At 37.2% G+C, this 20,939-nt stretch overlaps 2 protein-coding genes and 1 non-coding gene across 4 annotated transcripts in view; all 3 read left to right on the forward strand.

Moving 5' to 3' along the window:
* The first annotated feature begins 3,493 nt into the window (after positions 1 to 3,493).
* LOC110104383 (eukaryotic translation initiation factor 3 subunit K) lies at positions 3,494 to 9,452 on the forward strand. The gene is made up of 8 exons (XM_020833463.2): positions 3,494 to 3,704; positions 6,938 to 6,994; positions 7,083 to 7,133; positions 7,226 to 7,288; positions 7,866 to 7,916; positions 7,996 to 8,062; positions 8,187 to 8,269; positions 8,854 to 9,452. The coding sequence occupies exons 1-8, from the start codon at positions 3,594 to 3,596 to the stop codon at positions 9,055 to 9,057; spliced, it is 687 nt and encodes a 228-aa protein (XP_020689122.1). The 5' UTR covers positions 3,494 to 3,593; the 3' UTR covers positions 9,058 to 9,452.
* LOC114580735 lies at positions 4,289 to 4,417 on the forward strand. The gene has a single exon (XR_003702292.1). It is a non-coding gene; the product is annotated as a small nucleolar RNA snoR83 (small nucleolar RNA).
* Positions 9,453 to 14,268: 4,816 nt separating the features above from the next.
* Positions 14,269 to 20,939, forward strand: part of LOC110104353 — a gene marked incomplete at its 3' end in the record, with an annotated part of 27,225 nt that continues 20,554 nt past the window's right edge. Inside the window, 3 exon segments of one of the 2 annotated variants that reach the window (XM_020833416.2) lie at positions 14,269 to 15,107; positions 19,249 to 19,525; positions 19,745 to 19,930. In XM_020833416.2, coding sequence (XP_020689075.1) covers positions 14,407 to 15,107; positions 19,249 to 19,525; positions 19,745 to 19,930 — 1,164 coding nt within the window. 2 annotated transcript variants of the gene reach the window in all.

The raw sequence follows: 20,939 nt of genomic DNA on the forward strand, positions 1-20,939 counted from the left end.
CGCCTGCTGCCGCGCGATTCCGGGTCGTGTAGGGTCAACCCGCCGGGTCGGGTCCGGGTTCGGATTTTCGACCCGTTTCTCTACCCGGGTCGGGTTAGGGTCGACCCGTTTTCCACCCGGGTCAGTTCGGGTTCGACCCGAACCCGACCCGTGACCCGAAATTGACACCCCTAATTAAGATCAATATTGACTTCTAACATTTTCCAATTGAGGCGTGCTTAAAGTCAATTTAAATCTAATGAGCTTAAGATCATTTGACTTGAATGTCATTAAAAAGGCATTCAAGTGTTTGATAAATAAGATACACTTGTATTGATTGATATGGACTTTATGACACTGGATTTATATTTTGACAAAATTTATTAAAATGTGATTCTCAAGAAGGCAATAAATACGGTTACATTATGAACGAGCTAAAAGAACCCTATTACATTTTCTTACTATCATCATTTATGACCACCACCAACATGCCACATTTATCTTGTTCAACTATTGTTGATTGATTATTAACACCTATTGAATTATCCATATGTGGACACCTAATTTTTGTATTATTTGATACGCCACAAAAAATCGTTTTGATCATACACAAATCATCTGACATATTTGAATTAGAAACTTACAAGATAAAATTTGAGACCATCTGAACTTTGATTTCGATAAACTTATAGTCAAATTGAATATCTCGACAAAACAAACCCAACAGCACTAAAATTGGTCCAATACAAGCCTAAATGGACTCAAATTTGTCACAACCCAACCCAATATGATATGATATCACCCATGTTACACCGTGTCCCATTATGACAAGACTGGCCCCAAAATCTGGTCAGAGAAGCGCTAAACAAATCTTTCAATTTATACACGCCATAGAGCCACTACTGAATACAAGTATAAAGCGAAATACTAAATTTTAAAATTGTTTTCTACATATTGTCCAAAAATACATATACAATATGAAGTTTATCTAATATAAAAAAACAACTAATGGCCAAGCCTGCAAAAATCAAATGATAAAAATATACCTACATAACATATCGTAGCCTACTATCCAAGCTACTCAGCTGGTTAATTCCTTACCCTTCCCTGTCTTGAAAAATGGAAGCAGAAGCAGGAATGAATAACATAGCTCAATCAACTTTCATAATCTAAAACATAAATCAATAACTAAAACTAAAAGAAAACTAAAAATAATGTGTTGTACTGTACAAAAAATTTAAAATTGAAGTAGAAGCTAAAACTGAACTTCATATAAGAATTAAAAAGCATTTATATAATGTTAGAAGCTATATTGAAACCAAATGATTTTTAAGCAAATATTAATTTTATCACAATGTCTTGAAAAATGGAAGCTATAGCTTCATTAAAAGACCCGACCCAATCCCGTCTGGCCAGCTGACTGGTGAGGCTAAACGTGCGGTGTGAAGGAAATCGTTCAGCCCATTCAAAACGAGATGGGCATGGACCGCGCGATGCGTGCATGAGATGGATATGCAGTCCGTGTGCTAGATATGCGCACGCAACAGGTCAAAACTAGGTCCAAATTAGGTTTTCGGGTTGACCCAAATTAGACTTGAAATTCGAAATGGGTTGAAAATCGCAATCAGAACCCACACATTCTTAAACTGGGTAGACCCTAACTCGAGTAACCCGAAAAATTCAGATGGGATTTGAATCGGGTTTTCATGTATTGTCAAATTTTTACACTTTTAACAAATAAAACCTCTCTCTCTTTCCTCATCCGTGAGTGGGGTGGGGGGTAGATAATCTTTCTTTTATTTCTAATTGTACTTCTTTGCTAATTTTCACTAATTTGTTAGTTCTATCAAATATGTGTTTAATGAATTTATTTCATCCAATTACACTTTGAGAATGTTTGGTTGGAATATAAGATGTAAAGTTTTTCAAAAACAATAGTGTTGAAAATTTTGATGCTTGATTGTAATACAAATTGAGCAAATTAAACTAAATATAGCGTAAATCATTTTAGTTTATTTTTGAAGTAAATCAAACATGTTCAATTTTAAGCGAGAATCATAGAGGTGTCAAAATAGATTTTCGGGTTAGATTCGGTACAATCTGAAACTGATCCGCTCTCAATTGATCACAACCTGAACCTGACATGATTACACAAACAGTTCCAAAATTCAAACCCAGACCAACCATCTTAAATCCGAGTTAACACAACCTAACACGTTGACCTAATTGGGCGAGGCGAGAACGAGCACGGGGGTGAGCGGGTATGAAGGTGTGAGCCTAAGCAGGTACATCCGTGCCAGTGGGTACGAGCGCGAGCAGGTGAGAACAACGAGGGTGACTGAGTGGCATGATCCCGAGGCAGCGGAGCGAAGCATGATCCATATGCGGGTTAGTTTAAGCTTGATTTTGAGTTTTCGTGTTGACCCAAACCTTTCTTTGGTTCTTCCCTTTGCCTCTTTAATATCAATTATTACTTATCTAGTAATCAGTAAATTAAATTCACACAATAAAGCTTCATAGTAGGATTATATTTAAAACAACTTTAAAGATCGAATAAAAATTTTAAATATATATCTATATAAAATGTATATGATATTTTTTTTTAATATTTATAAATAAGAGTGGACAAAAATAAAGAAATCTTTATAAAATAGCATTTAATGAATTTTGAACGTAATTTTATGTATTTTTTACACTAACCTTCAAACATGCAATCATATTAAGGTCACATTAACTCCATTAATTTATCATATTAGCATTTTTTTTTCTATCTCCTTTATGTATATTTATTTCAAATATTATGGATGCAAAATAAAATAAATGTATGAGATTTAGGCTTTCTTTGCTAAGGTTATATTTGTGACAAATTTTTTACTGTTTTCTAAAACGACTTTCTAAACAGTTTTCTTACTTTTTTCCCATATCTCTCATTGCAACACAATCTTCTCTCGTGAGAATTCTTCTATAACTACTTTGGATGCATCAACCACAATCTTACTTAAAAAAAAAAAAAAAAAAACCACAATCTTACTTTGCTATTGTGAACATTATTGATAATAACTTGCTTCCTTGTATTGCATTCATATCTTGCTCAATTACATGAAAGGTCGCCATATTATAGTATTTTTTTTATTAGTAAAAATGATTTCAACTAATCAAGTCATATGATTTTTTTTTTCATGTTTTTCAAATAAAAAATTAAGTCATATGACAAATATCATGTCATTCAATGCACCGTGCATTAAGTGACGTGACGCATCTGAATTAATCTTTGGACGTGTAAAAAATATTCTGTGCAGAGGACTGACTCAACTTTATGTCTAGAGATGAATCAGATGCAGCCATGTCAACACAATATCTAACACTAAACCCCAATTAAATTCTGATTAATAGCCGAACAGCCTTCAACATTCAATAATTTTTCGTTTTGACATCAACATGGATCCCATGGCCACGATGAATCAATCAGAGCTGTCAAGTGCTGGGCTTTAAATAGCGTCAATGGAAATCCCTACTCCATATAATTTCTTTACATCAACAATTAGGGCTTTCCTCCTCCCGCTCGCGTTTCTAGAGTGGGGGTTAGGGTTTTTATACAGGAACTAACAGCGTCCATGGGGAGAGAATTGCAGCAGCAAGTTTCCTTTACAGTGGAGCAGCTAGTCGCCGTGAATCCTTATAACCCGGACATACTCGCCGATCTCGAGAACTATGTCAACGAGCAGGTAAAGGGGTGAACTTGTTGGGAAATCCCTTTTCTTGTGCATCCTAACTTTTTCATTTGTTATGCAATTTGGACGGAATTGAACATTTGTCTTTGTTGGAGTAGGATCAGACGTGCTTGGGATGGTTTGTTGTGTCCAGTTTTTAATACTTTGTTTCCGTTTTATTTTTGGATGGTTACAGAAAATTTCGACCTCATGAACTTTAGGGCATGCACTGCGGAAGATCTCCAAAAGTAGTATTAACCATATCTAACTGTACTCATTCTCCTGCCAATGCTTTGGTGATATTAAAATAAAAAATGCATTAGTTAGATTGTACTTGCCCCAATTGAAGTGATTAACTCCTTGGAAAATCCCTTCTCCTCTACCTCCTCCCTTTTTACTTTCTCATAAACTCGGGAATTATTCAAATTCCCCTTGGATGAGTATGAATTTTAGTACTATCTCTTATAGTATGATGTTCTTGGACTGTTTGCTTTTTTGAATTTGTCTCGGTGCTGCTTGCTTTTTCCATGGATATGTTGATATTCTGAACCTGTGTTTTTTTCATGGACTTTGTGTCCTACAACTTGATGGCCTTTATAATCCCAGATAAACTGCCTATTTCAAATGTTTGTCTGATTCATGAAGGGCCAAAATAAACTTTTGGAGCTTTAGCTGGTAGAGCGCCTTCAGTTTTATGGAGGTGGCTTGTAGTTGCTTTCCATACAACATAAGTAGTTATAAAAGGCTGGTCTTCCCGAAGACTTAGATGATATGCCAATTTTTATGTAGTACTTTTGTTTTAATCAGACCTTTAGTTGGAATGTTTGAGTTTTAATTCTGTAAGTTAATTGATTTATTTTCAAATAGATCATATGGTTCTTTTAATGCTAAATTTCTCCTTTTCTTTCATTTGGCTCAAATTTGATAATAATTTGTTTGCTGGTAACTTAATAGGATGAGTTTGCTATTATTAGTTTTAAGGCCATATTTATTCCCTATAATTTAGTATTTTCTGTTCTTTAACTGATCAATGTAGGACTAAAATCAGTTCATGATGCTTGGGTGACTTGTTGTCTTACTCTTTCCTAGCGTTGGAGGTTTCTTCAATTTTTTTTTCTAGTGAATTTGCCTTTATTAAACGTCAGTATCTTTCCATTTAATCATACTACAAGCCCTCTTATGAAAATGTGGAAATTAACCGATAGAATGGTTATAATATTGCTAACAGACAGTTACTTGTGAACGATTGAACCACAGATTTTGATAACATGGTGCAGCAAATCTATTTCACGGGTTAATTCAAAAGAAAATTAAGATTTTCTAGCCTTCAACAGGAAACTAATATGACTAGCAACTAGCTTTTAATTGCAACAATTCTTGCCAACTATCTACTATAAATAATTAACTACTATAACATAGAAACAATTATCAACAGTTAAGAATCATAAATAAAAGTGAGAAGAAATCGCAAGAAAAGTAAATGAAAATAATGCAAACAAGAACTTAAATATACATGAAGAAATTGGGACTTAGCTTTTATTGATTCCACAACACAATCAATTACAAGTCTTGCATGTCTTTTCACCTGTTCTTGTTCACTAATCTTCCTTGAATACACTTTTCCTCCAAGTTTTCTTGATACAATCCATTCCTTTGATTTGAGAAAGAAGATGAACTAAAGCCTAGCTGCTGTCTTCGATTTCTCTTTTGAAACCCAAACCTGAAAACAGCTCACAACTCTTGGCATTCTGAGGAAAAAATAGAAACCAAAAACCATCTCCAATCTTCTTTGCTCACTCTTGGTTTACTAGAAAGAAACAAAGGCATGCAAAGCAAACGACATATGCCTTTTGCCCTTGTCCCGGTAGCTTCAACACCCAATCCAAGTAAAAAAGAAGAAGAAAAGAATGATAGCTTCTTTTGATCTCCCTTTAACTGCCTTTATGCTTTTGCTCCGACACTCCCCAATTCCCAAGTATTTTTTGATCTTCCTCTTCCCAACTTGTCTTTCATTTTTTATTCCCTTAAACAATCACCACACTAACTCTATTAAATCAGAAGAGAACTACAAAACCAAGGTAAACATAGGAATGACAACGCAGAGAAAGTAAGTGTAAACAATAATGCAAAAAACAATATAACCGCCTACAAGGATATAAATGCTAAACATAAATAGATAATAAGACTTGATCCATATTTAATTAACAATCTACACCTTGTTGATCACCTTGGATCAACATCTTAGTTTACCTAAGTCCCTCCATCTCCCAGAACCTCCTTAACCAGGAGGTCTCCCAGCATTAGGTATAGTGAAGAGTGTTGAAACTTTGTTACTGACATTATTTTAGTCAACATATCTACATGACTCTCATCAGTATGAAATTTTTGAACTTTGATTGTACCTTGAATCGATAAAATGTAAACTTATGCCAATGCGTTTTGTTCTTCATTAAAAAATTGATTCTTTGTTAGAACTGCACTTTGATTGTCACAACATATTATAATTTTCATTTCCTTATTTTCGAACTCCTTTAACAATTCATTCATCGACATACCTTCATTTTATGCCTTGATATCTGCCATTTATTCGCCAACAACTGGCCGAGGATGTGCCTTACAACTCATATTGTTCCCATAGATTGAGAAGCATAACCAATCAAAGGTCTCCATTCGTGCAGAACCCCAACATAATCTAAATCCACAAACCTTGCAATTTGTTCTCCAGTCTTGTATCCCTTTTTATAAGTCAAACCAACATCAACTAATTATGGTACCTGAATATCCACTTAACATCCTTCCGATATTCTGTTCTAGAATTACCTATTTATCTTCATATCATACTTGTTGTTAAGAACACTCAACAATTTGTCCGACATGCACTGATGGATCTTCTAAATGATCTTCAAACGGTCAGTGCAAAATTGTTACACTGATGGTAACCACTGCTACAATTCAAATAGATTAATGATATCCACTTAAAAGGCATCCGTTGAAAAATGTCCAGTGATCTTAAAAACACTTGAAATTGTGACAAATTTCTTATTTGGTTCGTTTCCATTAATACTGAATATACCCAGTCTTAATCTTTCATTTGTGTGTCATATATATAGAAATTATGACTGAAATATCGCCTTTAGGAGAATAAATTATATACACACACATATACATACATACATGCGTGAAGCTCTCTTTCCTTCTCAACTTAATATTATGTGTGTTAGTTCTCTGATATTAATATTGCTATATAGGTTTTATCTCAAACTTACAATTTAGATGCAAATCTTTGCCTTCTCCGGCTCTATCAGGTTAGTGCTCTCCTCTTACCTTTTAAACAACTCATTTATGTTGATACCTTTGTCTTCTTCTTGCTGATGGCTGCATTAAATTTTGCAGTTTGAGCCACAGAGGATGAGCATCCAGATTGTTGAGCGAATCTTAATTAAGGTTTACTGATTTTAACATGGCCAAAAAAGCAGTTGAAAGCATTCTTTATTTATTTAACAGCTTATAATTATGTGTTATTTTCTTCTGATCAGGCTCTGATGGCCATGCCAGCTCAGGACTTCAGCCTCTGTCTCTTCCTAATTCCAGAGCAAGTGGTATACCTTGTTAAATGAGATGGTCCTTAACTTGAAATGAAAGTTAACACATGGAGTGTTGACTATTAATGTTATTGTACTTATATTTGATTAGCTTTGTATGGGTTCAATAGTTTCTTACTACAGTATGTGTTTTTCTGTAAGATTTGATCTATACGCAAGTTAATTTGTGTGCAGGTTGCTGTCTACTTTCGGTCTTAAATCATGCTAAGAGTTTTTTTTTTATACCAGTTATCTATTTGAAATATCTCATTAAATATATAGTTCTTTTTGTTTTCTTTTGATGGTGATCACCGTTTGCTTCTCTTTCCATACAACTTATTGATTATGGCAAGTAACATTATGGTGCAAGTTATTTTAAATTCTGCATATTCTCATCTTTGTAGCTGTTTTTGCACGGCACATTCTATTTTCTCCCATCTGTTGGATTCATTAAAGTTGAATTATATTTTTCACCATTTTTTTTTCATGATGTTTGTTCAAATTTATATTCATCTTCTTTTCAATTTATTACAATTTTACCGGAGTGTAAATTAACCTGCATTGGCATTTTCATTTGTCTTTTATGCTTAATCAGCAAATGGAAGAGCGGTTCAAGACACTGATTGTTCTCTCACACTATCTGGAGGTGAGCATATATATTGTTTTCTTTACTTTTGGATGCACTTAATAAATTGTTATGTTCTTTGTGTTCTTCATGATTACAGACATCAAGATTTCACCAATTTTGGGAGGAAGCTGCAAAAAATCGTCACATACTTGAAGTTATTCCAGGTACCAAAAGCAAGTTGTTTTCCCTTTTGAATTCCCCTTAGCATCATTGGAGTATGTGGATTATTCCTTTAAAACATATTTTTTCTAGACTATTGTTTCCACTCATTGCGTTTATAATACGCAGGTTTTGAGCAAGCAATCCAGGCCTATGCTATTCATGTCCTTACGCTGACATACCAAAAGGTGCCCAGGCCTGTACTTGCTGAGGTATCAATGCCACTCCTGAGATACCTTGTCGTCACCCGCACGACTATTGATGAAAATCTTCCATTTTGAGTGCTTTAAATCCATTTTATCATTTCTTTCATTTCATATACTGCTTGGCAGATGAGCAGATGATAATTTGGAAGTTTGGAGATATTGGGAATATTATGTCTTTTATGCATTTAAGTATAATTAAGTTTATGAACAAGTTATGAATTTTTTGAAGGTATTTTTTTGGAAGCAAGCTAATATAAACATATAGTTGAAACGCGGAGGGCATTGGCAATTTTGCTTTTCTTTGTGAAAAATATGGTTAAGCATGCCATGCACTAATTAATGTTTTCTGTGATTATTTGAATAATAGAAATATATTAGCAATCTTGTGTCGATAGATAGTGGATTACAAATCAGAAAGTAAAATTTAGGCTTCGTTTGGGATGGCTTTCTTTCTGTTTTTTAAAACAGCTTCTTACAATTTTTATATTAAGAAGCTGCTGCCATCCCAAACGAAGCCTTAATATGGTTTCTAACTTTCTATTCAGCTTGAGCTGATATTCTGATGCTTTCTTGCTTTGATCTGTAATCAGGCTATTAACGTTGAAGGTCTTTCCCTAGACAAGTTCTTGGAGTACCAGGCTGCTAATAATGGCTGGGTTTTGGAGAAGGGGAGTAGTAGAACACAGCTGGTTGTTCTCCCCAGGAACGAATTTAATCACCCTGAGCTCCGGAAGAATACCGCTGATGGGATCCCTCTGGAGCATGTCACCAGGATTTTCCCAGTACTTGTCTGACTCCTTTCAAAGTCTAAACTAATCATATTCTCCATGTTCTTGATGTTTATTCCATTTCATTTTGGTTTTTGGAATATTTTGTAAAATAATTGTTGAATTATTTAGGATTTGAAGGGGAGGGTTTCTGCTTAAAAGATTTTGATGCCTGCACACAGACTTTGTGAAGGGTGCATTGTCTGCAGCCTTTAACTGCCTACCTTGAGGTTTCGTTTGGGACGATTTTCTTACTGCTTCTTAAAACAGTTTTTTAGTTTAAAATTTTTAATTTTTTACTAAAAAAATTGCTTTCAAAAGCAATAAGAAAGCCGTCCCATACAGGGCCTGAGTTTCTCTTATATTTTCTACAATCTCTACTGGTAACATCTTTGATATTGATTGCTTTTTGAAATGTTCTATATCTGGCTTTTTGATTGTCCAGTTCCAGGAGCCTTGTCGCCTACAGTTGATAAAATCTGAAACCAGTGGAATTTGCAACTGTAGAGTTTATAATGTTTTTTTTTTTCTTTCAGTCTAGGCTGTCAGCTGTGAATTTCGCTGCTGGACTGATGAAAAAAGTGTATTATAAATTGGATTTATGAACTTGATTACTGACGATTTGTTTTTCAGCCTTAATTGAAATGAGCTTAGTTGGATCTGGATTTGTTTGCCAATAAAAAGTCTCTATGGATGACAAGATTTAATAAAAAATCTGACAGCAAAATTTTATAAAGCTGCTTGGAACGAAGCCTTAAGGCCCTTAATGGGAAATTTTAAAGTGAGTTGTTGCTCAAACATTCGGTGGATGGCTGACATTTTTTTGTTCTAGAGGTGTGTATGACATGATCTCGAAATTTGATAAAAAAAATTTAGGTTTGGGTTGATCTGATTATGAAATAGGTTAGGTTTAGGTTTAATTTCTTAGTGTGATTGAAATATCGGGTCAGATTTAGGTTAACATATGAACCAGAATGTAACTCGGTTCACTCGCCTGTTGCTTGCTCGCATCTCATCCATTGCGCTTGCTGCATGCCCGCTAGCTCGCACTCGCTCGCCTTATCTGCTCATGCTCGCTTGTTGCACTCCATTGGGCTAGCGGGTTAGGTGATGTTGGGTTTGGGTCGGACGTGTTAAGAGCGAGTCAATTTTGAGTGTGACTCGAATTCAGACCGAAAATTTGTTTATGCCCCTATTCGGTTCTTTAGAATTGATGCTTGCTCTGTTCTCTACAAATCAATAATTATGATTTTCTTAAACAATCATGTGAAAGAAATATGATCCGTAAGAATAAGAAAAGTGATAGAGTTGGGTCACCAAAAAAAAAAAAAAAATCGATTGTAAGAAAACAAGTGGATATAATAATAGGAAGCATTTCTCCAACAGTACTGTAGTGAATGTAGATGCCACCATCCATCAAACAAATACATTTAGCCCGTGCTTTCCTACCAATTATAAGCTCATTTCAGCATGTAGGACAAAATTTTATAAAATTGATAGTGCAATTTATAACAAAATGGTTGAATTATCCGATGAAAGAATGAGAAAATCTCCTGAAAGATAGGGCGACGTATTATAACAAAAGGTTTGTGTTAAAATATTCCCATCCAAATTTGTTTAGAATAATCTTTATAATTGATGTATCATCAATAAATTATCTTGATCGAGCATGAATCTCAAGACAAAAATTTAGTTGGAAACTTCAAAAATTAAATATGGGATCATCTGAACTCCGATTTCAGCAAACTTATAGTCGAACCTAGCATCTCGGAAATACGAACCCAACGACACCAAATTTAACTCAATCCAAGCCCAAATGAGTCCAAATCAAGGACCCGAAGTGTTGTTGGAAAGTTCGTACCACAATTTGAGCTATCAAACGGTCAAGAGGGGATTAGGAGGGAAGAAACTCCTCCTCGACCCCTCATTTCTCTTGAGAGGGGACCGGAGCAAGAGGAGAAGAAGAGAAGGAAGAAAAAAAGATTAGGAGGGAAGAAACTCCTCGACCTACTTTCGAAGTGACGCCGGAATTCCGCCCTAACTTTCAAGTAATGTCAGGATTCCACCCGACTTCCAAGTAATGTCGGAGTTTCACCAGAACTTCAAGTAACATCGAAGTTCTCCCCAAATATCATCTAACGTTTGAGTTCTCCTCGGCCACCAACTGACGTCTACCCGACGTCGGACCTCCGCTCTTCACAAAATTTCTACCTGACACTGGACTTCTGCCAATTGTCGGACTTTCACCAGACATCTATCTGATGTTGGATTTCTTCCCATCGATGGACTTCTACAAGACGCCATCTTTCGGACCTCCGTCGTTAGACTACAGTCCTTTCGACCTTCGTCGCCCGCCGACTACGGTCCTTCAGACTTACGTCGCCCGCCGACTACGGTCCTTCAGACTTACGTCGCCCACCGACTACAGTCCTTCCAACCTCCGTCGTCCGCCGACTATGGTCCTTCAGACTTCATCGCCCACCGACTACTGTCCTTCCGACCTTCGTCGTCCACCGACTACGGTCCTCCAGACTTACGTCGCTCGCCAACTACAATCATTCTGACTTAGGTCAACCGCCGACTATAGTCCTTCCGACCTTCGTTGCCCGCCGACTACGGTCCTTCCCACTTACGTCGCACACCGACTACAGTCCTTCATACCAAACTTACACATCAACATTGATGCTTTGTATTCTCACTATGTAATGTACTGTATAATATGTACATCAAGCTAAGGCCTTCCCCCTAGGAAGGACCTCATTTGTAATCAACTATAGTATTAGTGGATTCATTTATACTGAGTCAAGCCCCGTGGTTTTTTCCCCTTTTTCAGGGGGTTTTCACGTAAAAAACTTGGTGTCTCTGGTGAATGACACACCCTCTCCCTTATCTGATTGCGTGTTGGATTTTTGTACAAAGCTAAGACATTAAACTTTATATTTCTGTACCGCCGCAAATACTCCAGGACGCAACAGTTTGGCGCCATCTGTGGGAACGTGGTTCCCGACTGGGGGCAAATTTTGCTGCAACCTCAGAAGATCGTTCATGCCAACTTCCTGACATCAACTATTGGTGCATCAATTTAATGAAAATTAAATCCAGACTGGGGGACAACTTTGACTTTAACTGCGGTCCAGAAGATCCCTCTATTGTTTTCAATATCAAGATGATATTTTAGGAAAATCCCAATAAATGCAAGGATACTTCCAATCAGTTATATGCTTTATACAGTCCATTGCTGGACTTCTACTCATTGGACAAGGTCTTAATCTTGACCTAAAAAAGTCAGTAACAGTCTAAAGATAGACCATTCTTTACCATTGATTCGGGATACATGTGACGTTCTCTCCCTCCCAATCAAAGTAAAATCAATCATAGGGGGATTCAATTAGACCTCTTCCACACAGGTTAACGTCGTTAAGCAAATGCTTCGACATACAACCTTGGATAGGTCTCACATCCTTGGTGGATTCTCTCGACCTCTTCCATACATGTTAACGTCATCGAGCAAATGCTCTGACATACAACCTCAGATAGGTCTTATATCCTTGGTGGATTCTCTCGACCTCTTTCAAATATATGACGAACAGTTTACGATCAAAGGATTCAATATCGGCTGTTGATCCGAACCACTCCATACTTGCCCCTGATCTCTCATCTATTTACGGGCCATGTCACTCTAGAAAATCTATAAATAGACCCCTCATTTCTCTTGAGAGGGGATCGGAGCAAGAGTAGAAGAAGAGAAGATTAGGAGGGAAGAAACTCCTCCTTGACCACCGTCGCCGGAACTCTGTCCGACTTCCGAAGTGACGCCAGAATTCCACCCTACTTTCAAGTAATGCCGGGATTCCGCCCGACTTCCAAGTAATGTCGGAGTTTCATCAGAACTCCAAGTAACATCGGAGTCTCCCCGAATATCATCTAACGTTGGAGTTCTCCTTGGCCACTAACTGACGTCTACCCGACGTCGGATCTCCGCTATTCACCAAATTTCTACCGGACGCTGGACTTCTGCCAATTGTCGGACTGTCATCAGACATCTATATGATATTGGATTTCTTCCCATTGATGGACTTCTACAAGATGCCATCTTTCTGACCTCCATCGTCAGAATACAGTCCTTCCGACCTCCGTCGCCCACCGACTACAGTCCTTCCGGCCTTCGTCGTCCGCCGACTACGGTCCTTCAGACTTACGTCGCTCGCCAACTACAGTCCTTATGACTTATGTCGCCCGCCGACTACAGTCCTTTCAACCTTCGTCACCCGCCGACTACGATCCTTCCGACTTACGTCGCACACCGACTACAGTCCTTCATACCAAACTAACACATCAACATTGATGCTTTGTATTCTCACCATGTAATGTACTCTATAATATTTATATCAAGTGAAGGCCTTCCCCCGATGAAGGACCTCATTTGTAATCAGCTACAATACTAGTGGATTCATTTATGCTGGGCCAGGCCCTGTGATTTTTTCCCTTTTTTCAGGGGTTTTCCACGTAAAAAAACTTGGTCTCTAGTGAATGACACACCCTCTCCCTTATCTGATTGCGTGTTGGATTTTCGTACAAAGCTAAGACATTAAACTTTATATTTCTCTACCGTCGTGAATACTCCAGGACGCAACAATAATCATTATTTTTTATTTCAAGACATAATGTAGTAAATAATTAATCAATTTAAATCCTTATTGCATTAATTTAAAATAAATCAAATAATCTTAAATCATCATAACTAATTTGAAATATGAATATCTTAGATTTTGTTTAGAGCATTTTTCTTCCTATTTTTTAAAATACTTTTTTAATATAAAAATTTATTGAACTCAACATTTTTTTATTAAAAGATTATTTTAAAAAATAATAAATAACTCTTTGCCTTTATAAAACAACCAAATCTCATAAGATAGAAAAAAGATTGAAAGGCATTGAGGAAGAAGCAATAATTTTCAAAAGATGATTCTGCACACTTCATCACATCGATCATCAATCGGTGACATCTGCACATGATGTCAAAAGAAAAATATATTTTGTTAATGTAAGAGCTCTTCACAGCCACAGGGCGTTCGAACTCTGATCGCTTATGTCGGTACAGTATAATATCATGCATTTGCTCCAATGTGTTCTTATGAAGATTGAAGATATGATTTTTATTTATTTATTTTTTTTAAATAAGCGTAAATTGATGATCTTGAAGAAAAAATATTTATTTTTTAATAACATAATAATCATAAACAGAAATGCGAAGTTAGAGCGGGAGAGCCCGTCAGACTTCGCCTCTCTCGCTATCTCAATCGGTCTCCACCGCGCTTTGGATTTCACTTTTTCCTATTTTCCCTGTCCGGCGACTCCAAAGTCTAATCTTTGTCCATGAACCTCGCATGCTTCTCTCCTCATCTCGATCGTAGCTGCTACCTTATACCCTGCCGGTTCTCTACAATCACCCGCCATGACCTTCGCCGACGGCCCCGGCGCAAGGCGCTGGAGCTACGGTGTCAATTTGGCCTTGAAGGCCTCTTCAGTACACTTAGCTCGGTTCCCCATCTCGATCTTCTTGCCCCCGTCTTTGGCTTCGCATCAGCAGCCGCTGCGGCCTACCTCCAGCGCTCTCTGCGACAACCTGTCGGCGAATGGATTTTATTCACGAGCCCGACGCCGTTCAACAGATGTGTTCTTCTCCGGTGCCCCTCTGTTTTGTTTGAGGATGACGGTGAGCTGTTGAATGGCGTAAATGACCGGCTCGTGAGGGAAGATCGGCACTATGTTAATCTTAGCCGCGGCGGGGTTCCGTTCAAGGATGAAGGAGATGCGGGGTTTGAGAAAGATCTTCAATTCCAGAGGGTTTGCTTGAGGACTGATGACGGCGGGGTGATTTCCGTGGATTGGCCCGATTATTTGGATTTGGAGAGGGAGCAGGGGTTGGACACTACGGTATTGATCATTCCAGGGACGCCAGAAGGGAGCATGGATAAGAAAGTGAAATTGTTTGTGCATGATGTTGTCAAACATGGGTGCTTTCCCATTGTTATGAATCCTAGGGGCTCTGCAGGTTCGGCCTTGACAACTGCAAGGTAGGAAAACATGGCATTTGGCTTTTGCTTTCAATGGGGATGATGCTCTTTGTTCCTGTGTAATACCACTTTTTTGCAAAAGAAACGCTGAAGTACCCGAGCCAATTGATACATCGAATTCATTCATACGTGGATGGCGTTAACTAATTTTTTTAATCCACGAAGATTATGTGTGCAATTCTAAATTTTAAAACTTCCTCTTTTTGCAGAAAGCGAAGTGAATGTAGTTATAGTATAATTCTAATTCCCTAATTGTGGCTTATGAGTTCAAAAAATCTTTTTGTTGTATCAATGCTATGTAATGAATTAAAGTTATAACATAAGTTCCCACTCGGTGATGTCAATAGGATTAGCAATCTGCATGCATTTTACCTTTGGATAAATGAAATGAGCTTATAGATATATGCTTTCTGCAGATATAATCTTCATAAGGTTGATCGCATGATATATAAAGTTAATTTAGAAGTACTTGATTACTTCATTCATGCTTTTTTAGATTCTTTCTTTCATTTGCAAATGACAGTTTTTGATTGGCCAACTTGTATAAAAATATTGAAACTTTCTTGATATGTGTATGGGATTGTCTTCCGTGCCCACAACTTGGCATCCCTTGCTATTAACCTCAGATTTGTTTCTTGAACTAAGAATTTGATAGGAAATACTTGAAGATTTCAAGTAAATCCTATAAATCTGAGAAAATAGCAAGAAATTTTTTCCAATCTCCAATGAAAACTAGAGAAACAGTAATTTTATTGCAAGAAATCAAATAGAACGGAAAGAAAATACCAAGATACAATTGATCCTCTATTCAAGAGGAGGATCTCTCTCTCCCAAATCTCTAGATGCCGCTAGAGCCCAAAAACCTAAGATATCTCAAATTCAACCAAATTCAAGATGCCCTAACCCTAGGAAAGCAAATTATTTAATGCATACAATCCAATAGGAAATCTAGAAATAGTCCCTATATTCAAATTTTCCTCCTAACTCCCTCAAAAAACCTTCCTAAACTACTCTGTTGGCTCCTGCGGTTTGAGTGTCGTATAGGAGAGGTGGAATCTTCCGCCTCCGGTCCACCTGACCCTTTCTCGTGTGGACCGGCTTGACCAGTCTAATAATACTCCCCTCCCAAAGACCCATCTTGTCCGCAAGATGGAAAGATGACATCCTCCTCTATTCCCTCTTCATCACACACGATTAGAACCTGAAGAGTTCGATCCTTACACCTGTGCCAAGGCGTATACCTCTCGTCACATCTGCAGAGTCCCTTCGCTCTTTTCTCTTGTAATTCAATTTTTGTGAGCTTCTTGAAGTTGTCCGCATGTATTACTCCTACAGTCTTCTTCTTCGAAGTCTTCTGAAAAGTACCCGGTATCAGCTCCTTGGGTGCCAGAAAGGTAGTGTTCATCCTGTTCGGACCTCCTGAGTTGCTGCCTCCCGTCTCTCTCTCTCTCCAGGTGCCTCTGATCCTCCACTAATTGAGCTAGATCCATAACCTCTCCCAAGTCACGAGGCTTCATTACTCTAACCGCTGTCCGGATCTCTAGTGTTAGTCCCTTCATGAAATTTTCTTTTAGCACTGTCTCAGGATGACAGTCCAATCGGCTAGCGAAGTACTCGAATATCTCCCGGTACTCCATCACTGAACCATCTTGTGTCAAGGCGAAGAACTGCTCGTAGAAGTTTCCTCCCCTACCAGTTCAAAAACGTTATACCAAATAATCCTTGAACTTTTTCCAACTCAGTATGGGTCGTCGCATGTCCCTCCACTGGTACCAAGACAAAGCCTTCCCTTACAAACATAGGCCCACTGCCGTCAGTCTCTCCTCCTCCGTCAACCCATTTATGGCAAAATATCTTTCTACCTTGTAAATCCACCCGTGCACATCCTCCCCCTCAAAGATTGACATCTTCAGTTTCCTCACCCTCGGATCATCTCCGTTCTCTCTGTTCCCTCCATAATTTTCCATTCCCCAAGGGGGTGGTCCCCCCAAGTGTCTCAATCATCCATTCTATGCTCATACTTAAACCTTTCATCAAATTTCCACAGTCTCCTTTCAAATTGAGCACCCATTGGATCCTAATAAATCCCTCTCCTTTCAATTTCAACCCATCTTGGATCATAATTACCCCTTTCCCTTTCAAATTTCGTTCCTCTCCACTCAAATTCATCACCCCTTTATTCATGCTCCATCTCCACATGTTTCTCCCCATATCCTCTATCTAACTCCCCCATAGGAACAGGCTGTAGGGGAGGCATTCTCTCTTTTCCCTTTTGAGTCTCCATCTCATAAGCTTCCCTTTGCCTTATTAGATTAGAGTTTTCCCCGCTTTCTGGGTTGCCGGAGGCTTCCCTCACCTCTGACGACGCTGTTTTGGATTAACTCTCGAGCAACTTCTTCAACATCTCCCATAGGTTGAAAAAATTTACATCAATCTTCTCGTGGATGGCAGAAATTTGACTTTTGACATCTGAAAGTTTAGTGTGGAGATCTGAAGTTTTAGTTTTCAATTGTCCGATATCCCCTTCCAACATTTCTATCTTTCTTCCTACCATGAGAACTTGGATTTAGGCTCAAATAACAAGAACCACAAGTTTTGACGCGAATTCTGGCCTCCAATTAACAAAAACAATGCGATCAGATATGGAACACAGCAAAATTTAGTGAGGAAGACTTCTATTTCAGTCCAAGAACTTGCTTTGATACCAATTTGATAGGAAATACTTGAAGATTTCTAGTAAATCCTATCAATCTCAGGAAGACAACTAGAAAATTTTTCCCATCTCCAAAAAAAAAAAGTAATGTTATTGCAATAAATCAAATAGAATGGAAAGAAAATACCAAGATACAATTGATTCTTTATTCGAGAGGAGGATCTATCTCTCCCAAATCTCAAGATGCCGCTAGAGCCCAAAAAACCTAAGAGATCTCAAATTCAGCCAAATTCAAGATGCTATAACCCTAGGAAAATAGACTATTTAATGCATACATCCCTACATTCAAATTTCCCTCCTAACTCCCTCAAAAAACCTTCATAAACTGCTATGTTGGCTTTTGCGGTTCGAGTGGCATATAGGACAGGTGGACTCTTCCGCCTCTGTTCCACCTGAGCCGGTCCTATATGGACCGGCTCGACTGATACAATGGACAGGTCTACCAGAATTCTACTTGCCCATATGGATTAGACATGAAACACCGGTGGGCCTAATGATTTTGGTTTTATCTTCAATTTTTAATTGTTATGACAAGATCTATAGGTGATATAGTTAATAAAGCATAATAAAAAGGATGATACCACTCCCGGGGTTGTGGTGTATGATAGATAATTGATGTACAATCAAGTGCGTTTTGTTCCAAAGAAAAACTAGTGTAACTAAAGTCCTTGTTTTATATGAGGTTACTTGAGGTTTTTGGATCCTCTTTCCCAATCTTATACTCTATGTATCAAATGTATGTGAATATCAAATTATAATCCAGTTATATATGCGATTCTTAAAGAGAAAGTACACTGTTTTGACATGGCAGCTGTTCATTGCATATTTGTGTTACTATCATTATTCCCTTTCCTAACCATTTGGCGGCCAACTTTATGAATTCATTCTTGTCTATAATAACTGTTTACCCAAAATGGGTTCCCATCTTTATTTGATATTGAAACTTAAAGTTTTTCCATACTTATGCGCTCGGTTGAAAAGGTGGACTCATTACTGAGCTGATGCTTTGGAGTTATGAGATACATTTTAGTTTTAGAATTCGCACAATATGATCCCTTCATAAGTACATAAAGTTTGGTAGATCCATTCTTTCCATCCGTCCTTATATTTTCGTAATACCAATTATCATGGTATTTGCAACCCTACAGTTATATGTAATCCAATTTCAGTCTTATTCCTTTAAGCTTTCTAAATGAAGCAAACTCTCTGATGGACGACCTCCAGATTTGCACTTAAAATTGATCTTGGGCCATATTTATTTCTTTTCTACTTTTATTCTCTACACAGTAAATGCTTACTGAATTTCTCATTTCCATAGATTGTTTTAAGAGCTTTAAAATCAATCATCCGTTATGAATACCCAATGTTCTTTGGAATGGGGCTTAACATTTCTGATTATATGGCTCTGCAACTACTTGCTTTATGTAGGCTATTTACTGCTGCTGATAGCGATGATGTCTGCACAGCTGTTCAATTTGTCAATGGGATAAGGCCATGGGCAACCTTGATGGGTATTGGCTGGGGTTATGGTGCAAACATGCTAACAAGATATCTTTCTGAGAGTAGAGAAACCACTCCAGTTACTGCAGCTGTTTGCATAGACACTCCTTTTGACTTAGAGGAATCTACAAAGTCATCATCTCATCAAGCTGCCTTGAACGAAAAGCTAACTAATGGATTAAAAGAAATTCTGCGAACAAATAAGGTTATCCCCGGTCCGATCAAAAGAACTCTTTCTTTGCTTGTTATTTAAAAGTATTGTTAAACTTTTAGGCAAAAACAACAACAAAAACAAAAAAAAAAAAAAAAAAAAAAAGGAAGATGAAGAATAGAAAATAACCGCTGCTTCTGAAAATAACATCTTATTTCCTTGTACGAATGGAATAGGCATTAGTGTGATAAATGATTGCCATGATACTTGCAGGAACTCTTTCAAGGGAAAACTAAAGGTTTTGATGTCGCAAAAGCTTTATCAGCTACATCCATTCGTGATTTTGATGGAGCTGTTTCAATGATTTCTTATGGATTTGATTCGCTGGAGGAGTTCTATAAAGCATCAAGCACGAGACAATCAATTGACAATTTGAAGATCCCAATTCTATTTATGCAGGTAGCCTATTAGTAATGATGATCTGGAAGTCACGGAGTCAATTTCATGGATATTCATCTCTGCTAACTAAATTGACTACTAATCCTTATGCAGATGTGAACAGATTAGTTTTCTTTTGATAGTCATATACTCAATATTAAACTTGGTGAATTGCTGGGATATATAATATTCTTTGTCCTTTAAATACTTGTACATATTTAAGTTTTATATACATCGTGATTGGCTTCTACTTGGTTTTTTTTTGGTTTAATTAAACTTAGATATGCTATATGCCTAAAATTGAAGTAAAAACATGTATGTATATGATGGAGTATTAACTTGATTTTGAAATAGTTATGGAGTAACTAATGAGTTCCTAATCAAAATTAGTTTTGATCAAATATACAAGTTAAGTTATGTGAGGTGCTCTGCTAGTTTTGCTGAGTAACTTGTGCTGGACAGTGAGGGACAACAAAGATTGTACTCGATTAGCTTAATATTATACCCCTCTTCTTGCGGGACATTGAATCATCATATAGCTAAAATTAGATTATTTTTTTTAAGAGAATGATGGATGACATGCTACACACTATTGGCTTGATATTTTATCCTCTCTTTCTATAGTGATGTTGGATTGACTAAGCTGAAATTGGATTGATTTCCTAGGAGACTGAAGGATGATAGATGTTGTATTCTATTGGCTTAATTATTTTATCCATTCTTATCAGGCCTATTATGTGACAGAAAAGTAGCCTGCAATGTTTTATGACGCATAATGTTAGCAATTAAAAGATAAGCATAAAATTAAATTAAGTGTTGTAGAGGAGAGGATGCTCAGGTGGATGAGTGGCTTCAGTATTAGAGATTGATGTAAGCAACTTAAAGCAAAAACACAAAGAGAGAACAAAAAAATTGAAGACTCACTTTTTAGAAATTTAAGACACAACTTAGAGAACAAAATAGGCTAAATAATCAACTAAAATTCAAAAAAAAAAAAAAAAAAAAAAAAAAAAAAAAAAAAAAAAAAAAA

The sequence above is a fragment of the Dendrobium catenatum genome, unplaced genomic scaffold (genome assembly GCF_001605985.2).
Source record: "Dendrobium catenatum unplaced genomic scaffold, ASM160598v2 fragScaff_scaffold_1220, whole genome shotgun sequence".
Lineage (NCBI taxonomy): Eukaryota > Viridiplantae > Streptophyta > Magnoliopsida > Asparagales > Orchidaceae > Dendrobium > Dendrobium catenatum.

Excerpts from the sequence above, each read along its gene's own strand:
- LOC110104383 (XM_020833463.2), top strand. The coding sequence starts at position 3,594 with ATGGGGAGAGAATTGCAGCAGCAAGTTTCCTTTACAGTGGAGCAGCTA. Across the intron at positions 7,289-7,865 it reads TCCTAATTCCAGAGCAAGTG|CAAATGGAAGAGCGGTTCAA; the intron begins GTATACCTTGTT and ends ATGCTTAATCAG. Across the intron at positions 8,270-8,853 it reads CCAGGCCTGTACTTGCTGAG|GCTATTAACGTTGAAGGTCT; the intron begins GTATCAATGCCA and ends ATCTGTAATCAG.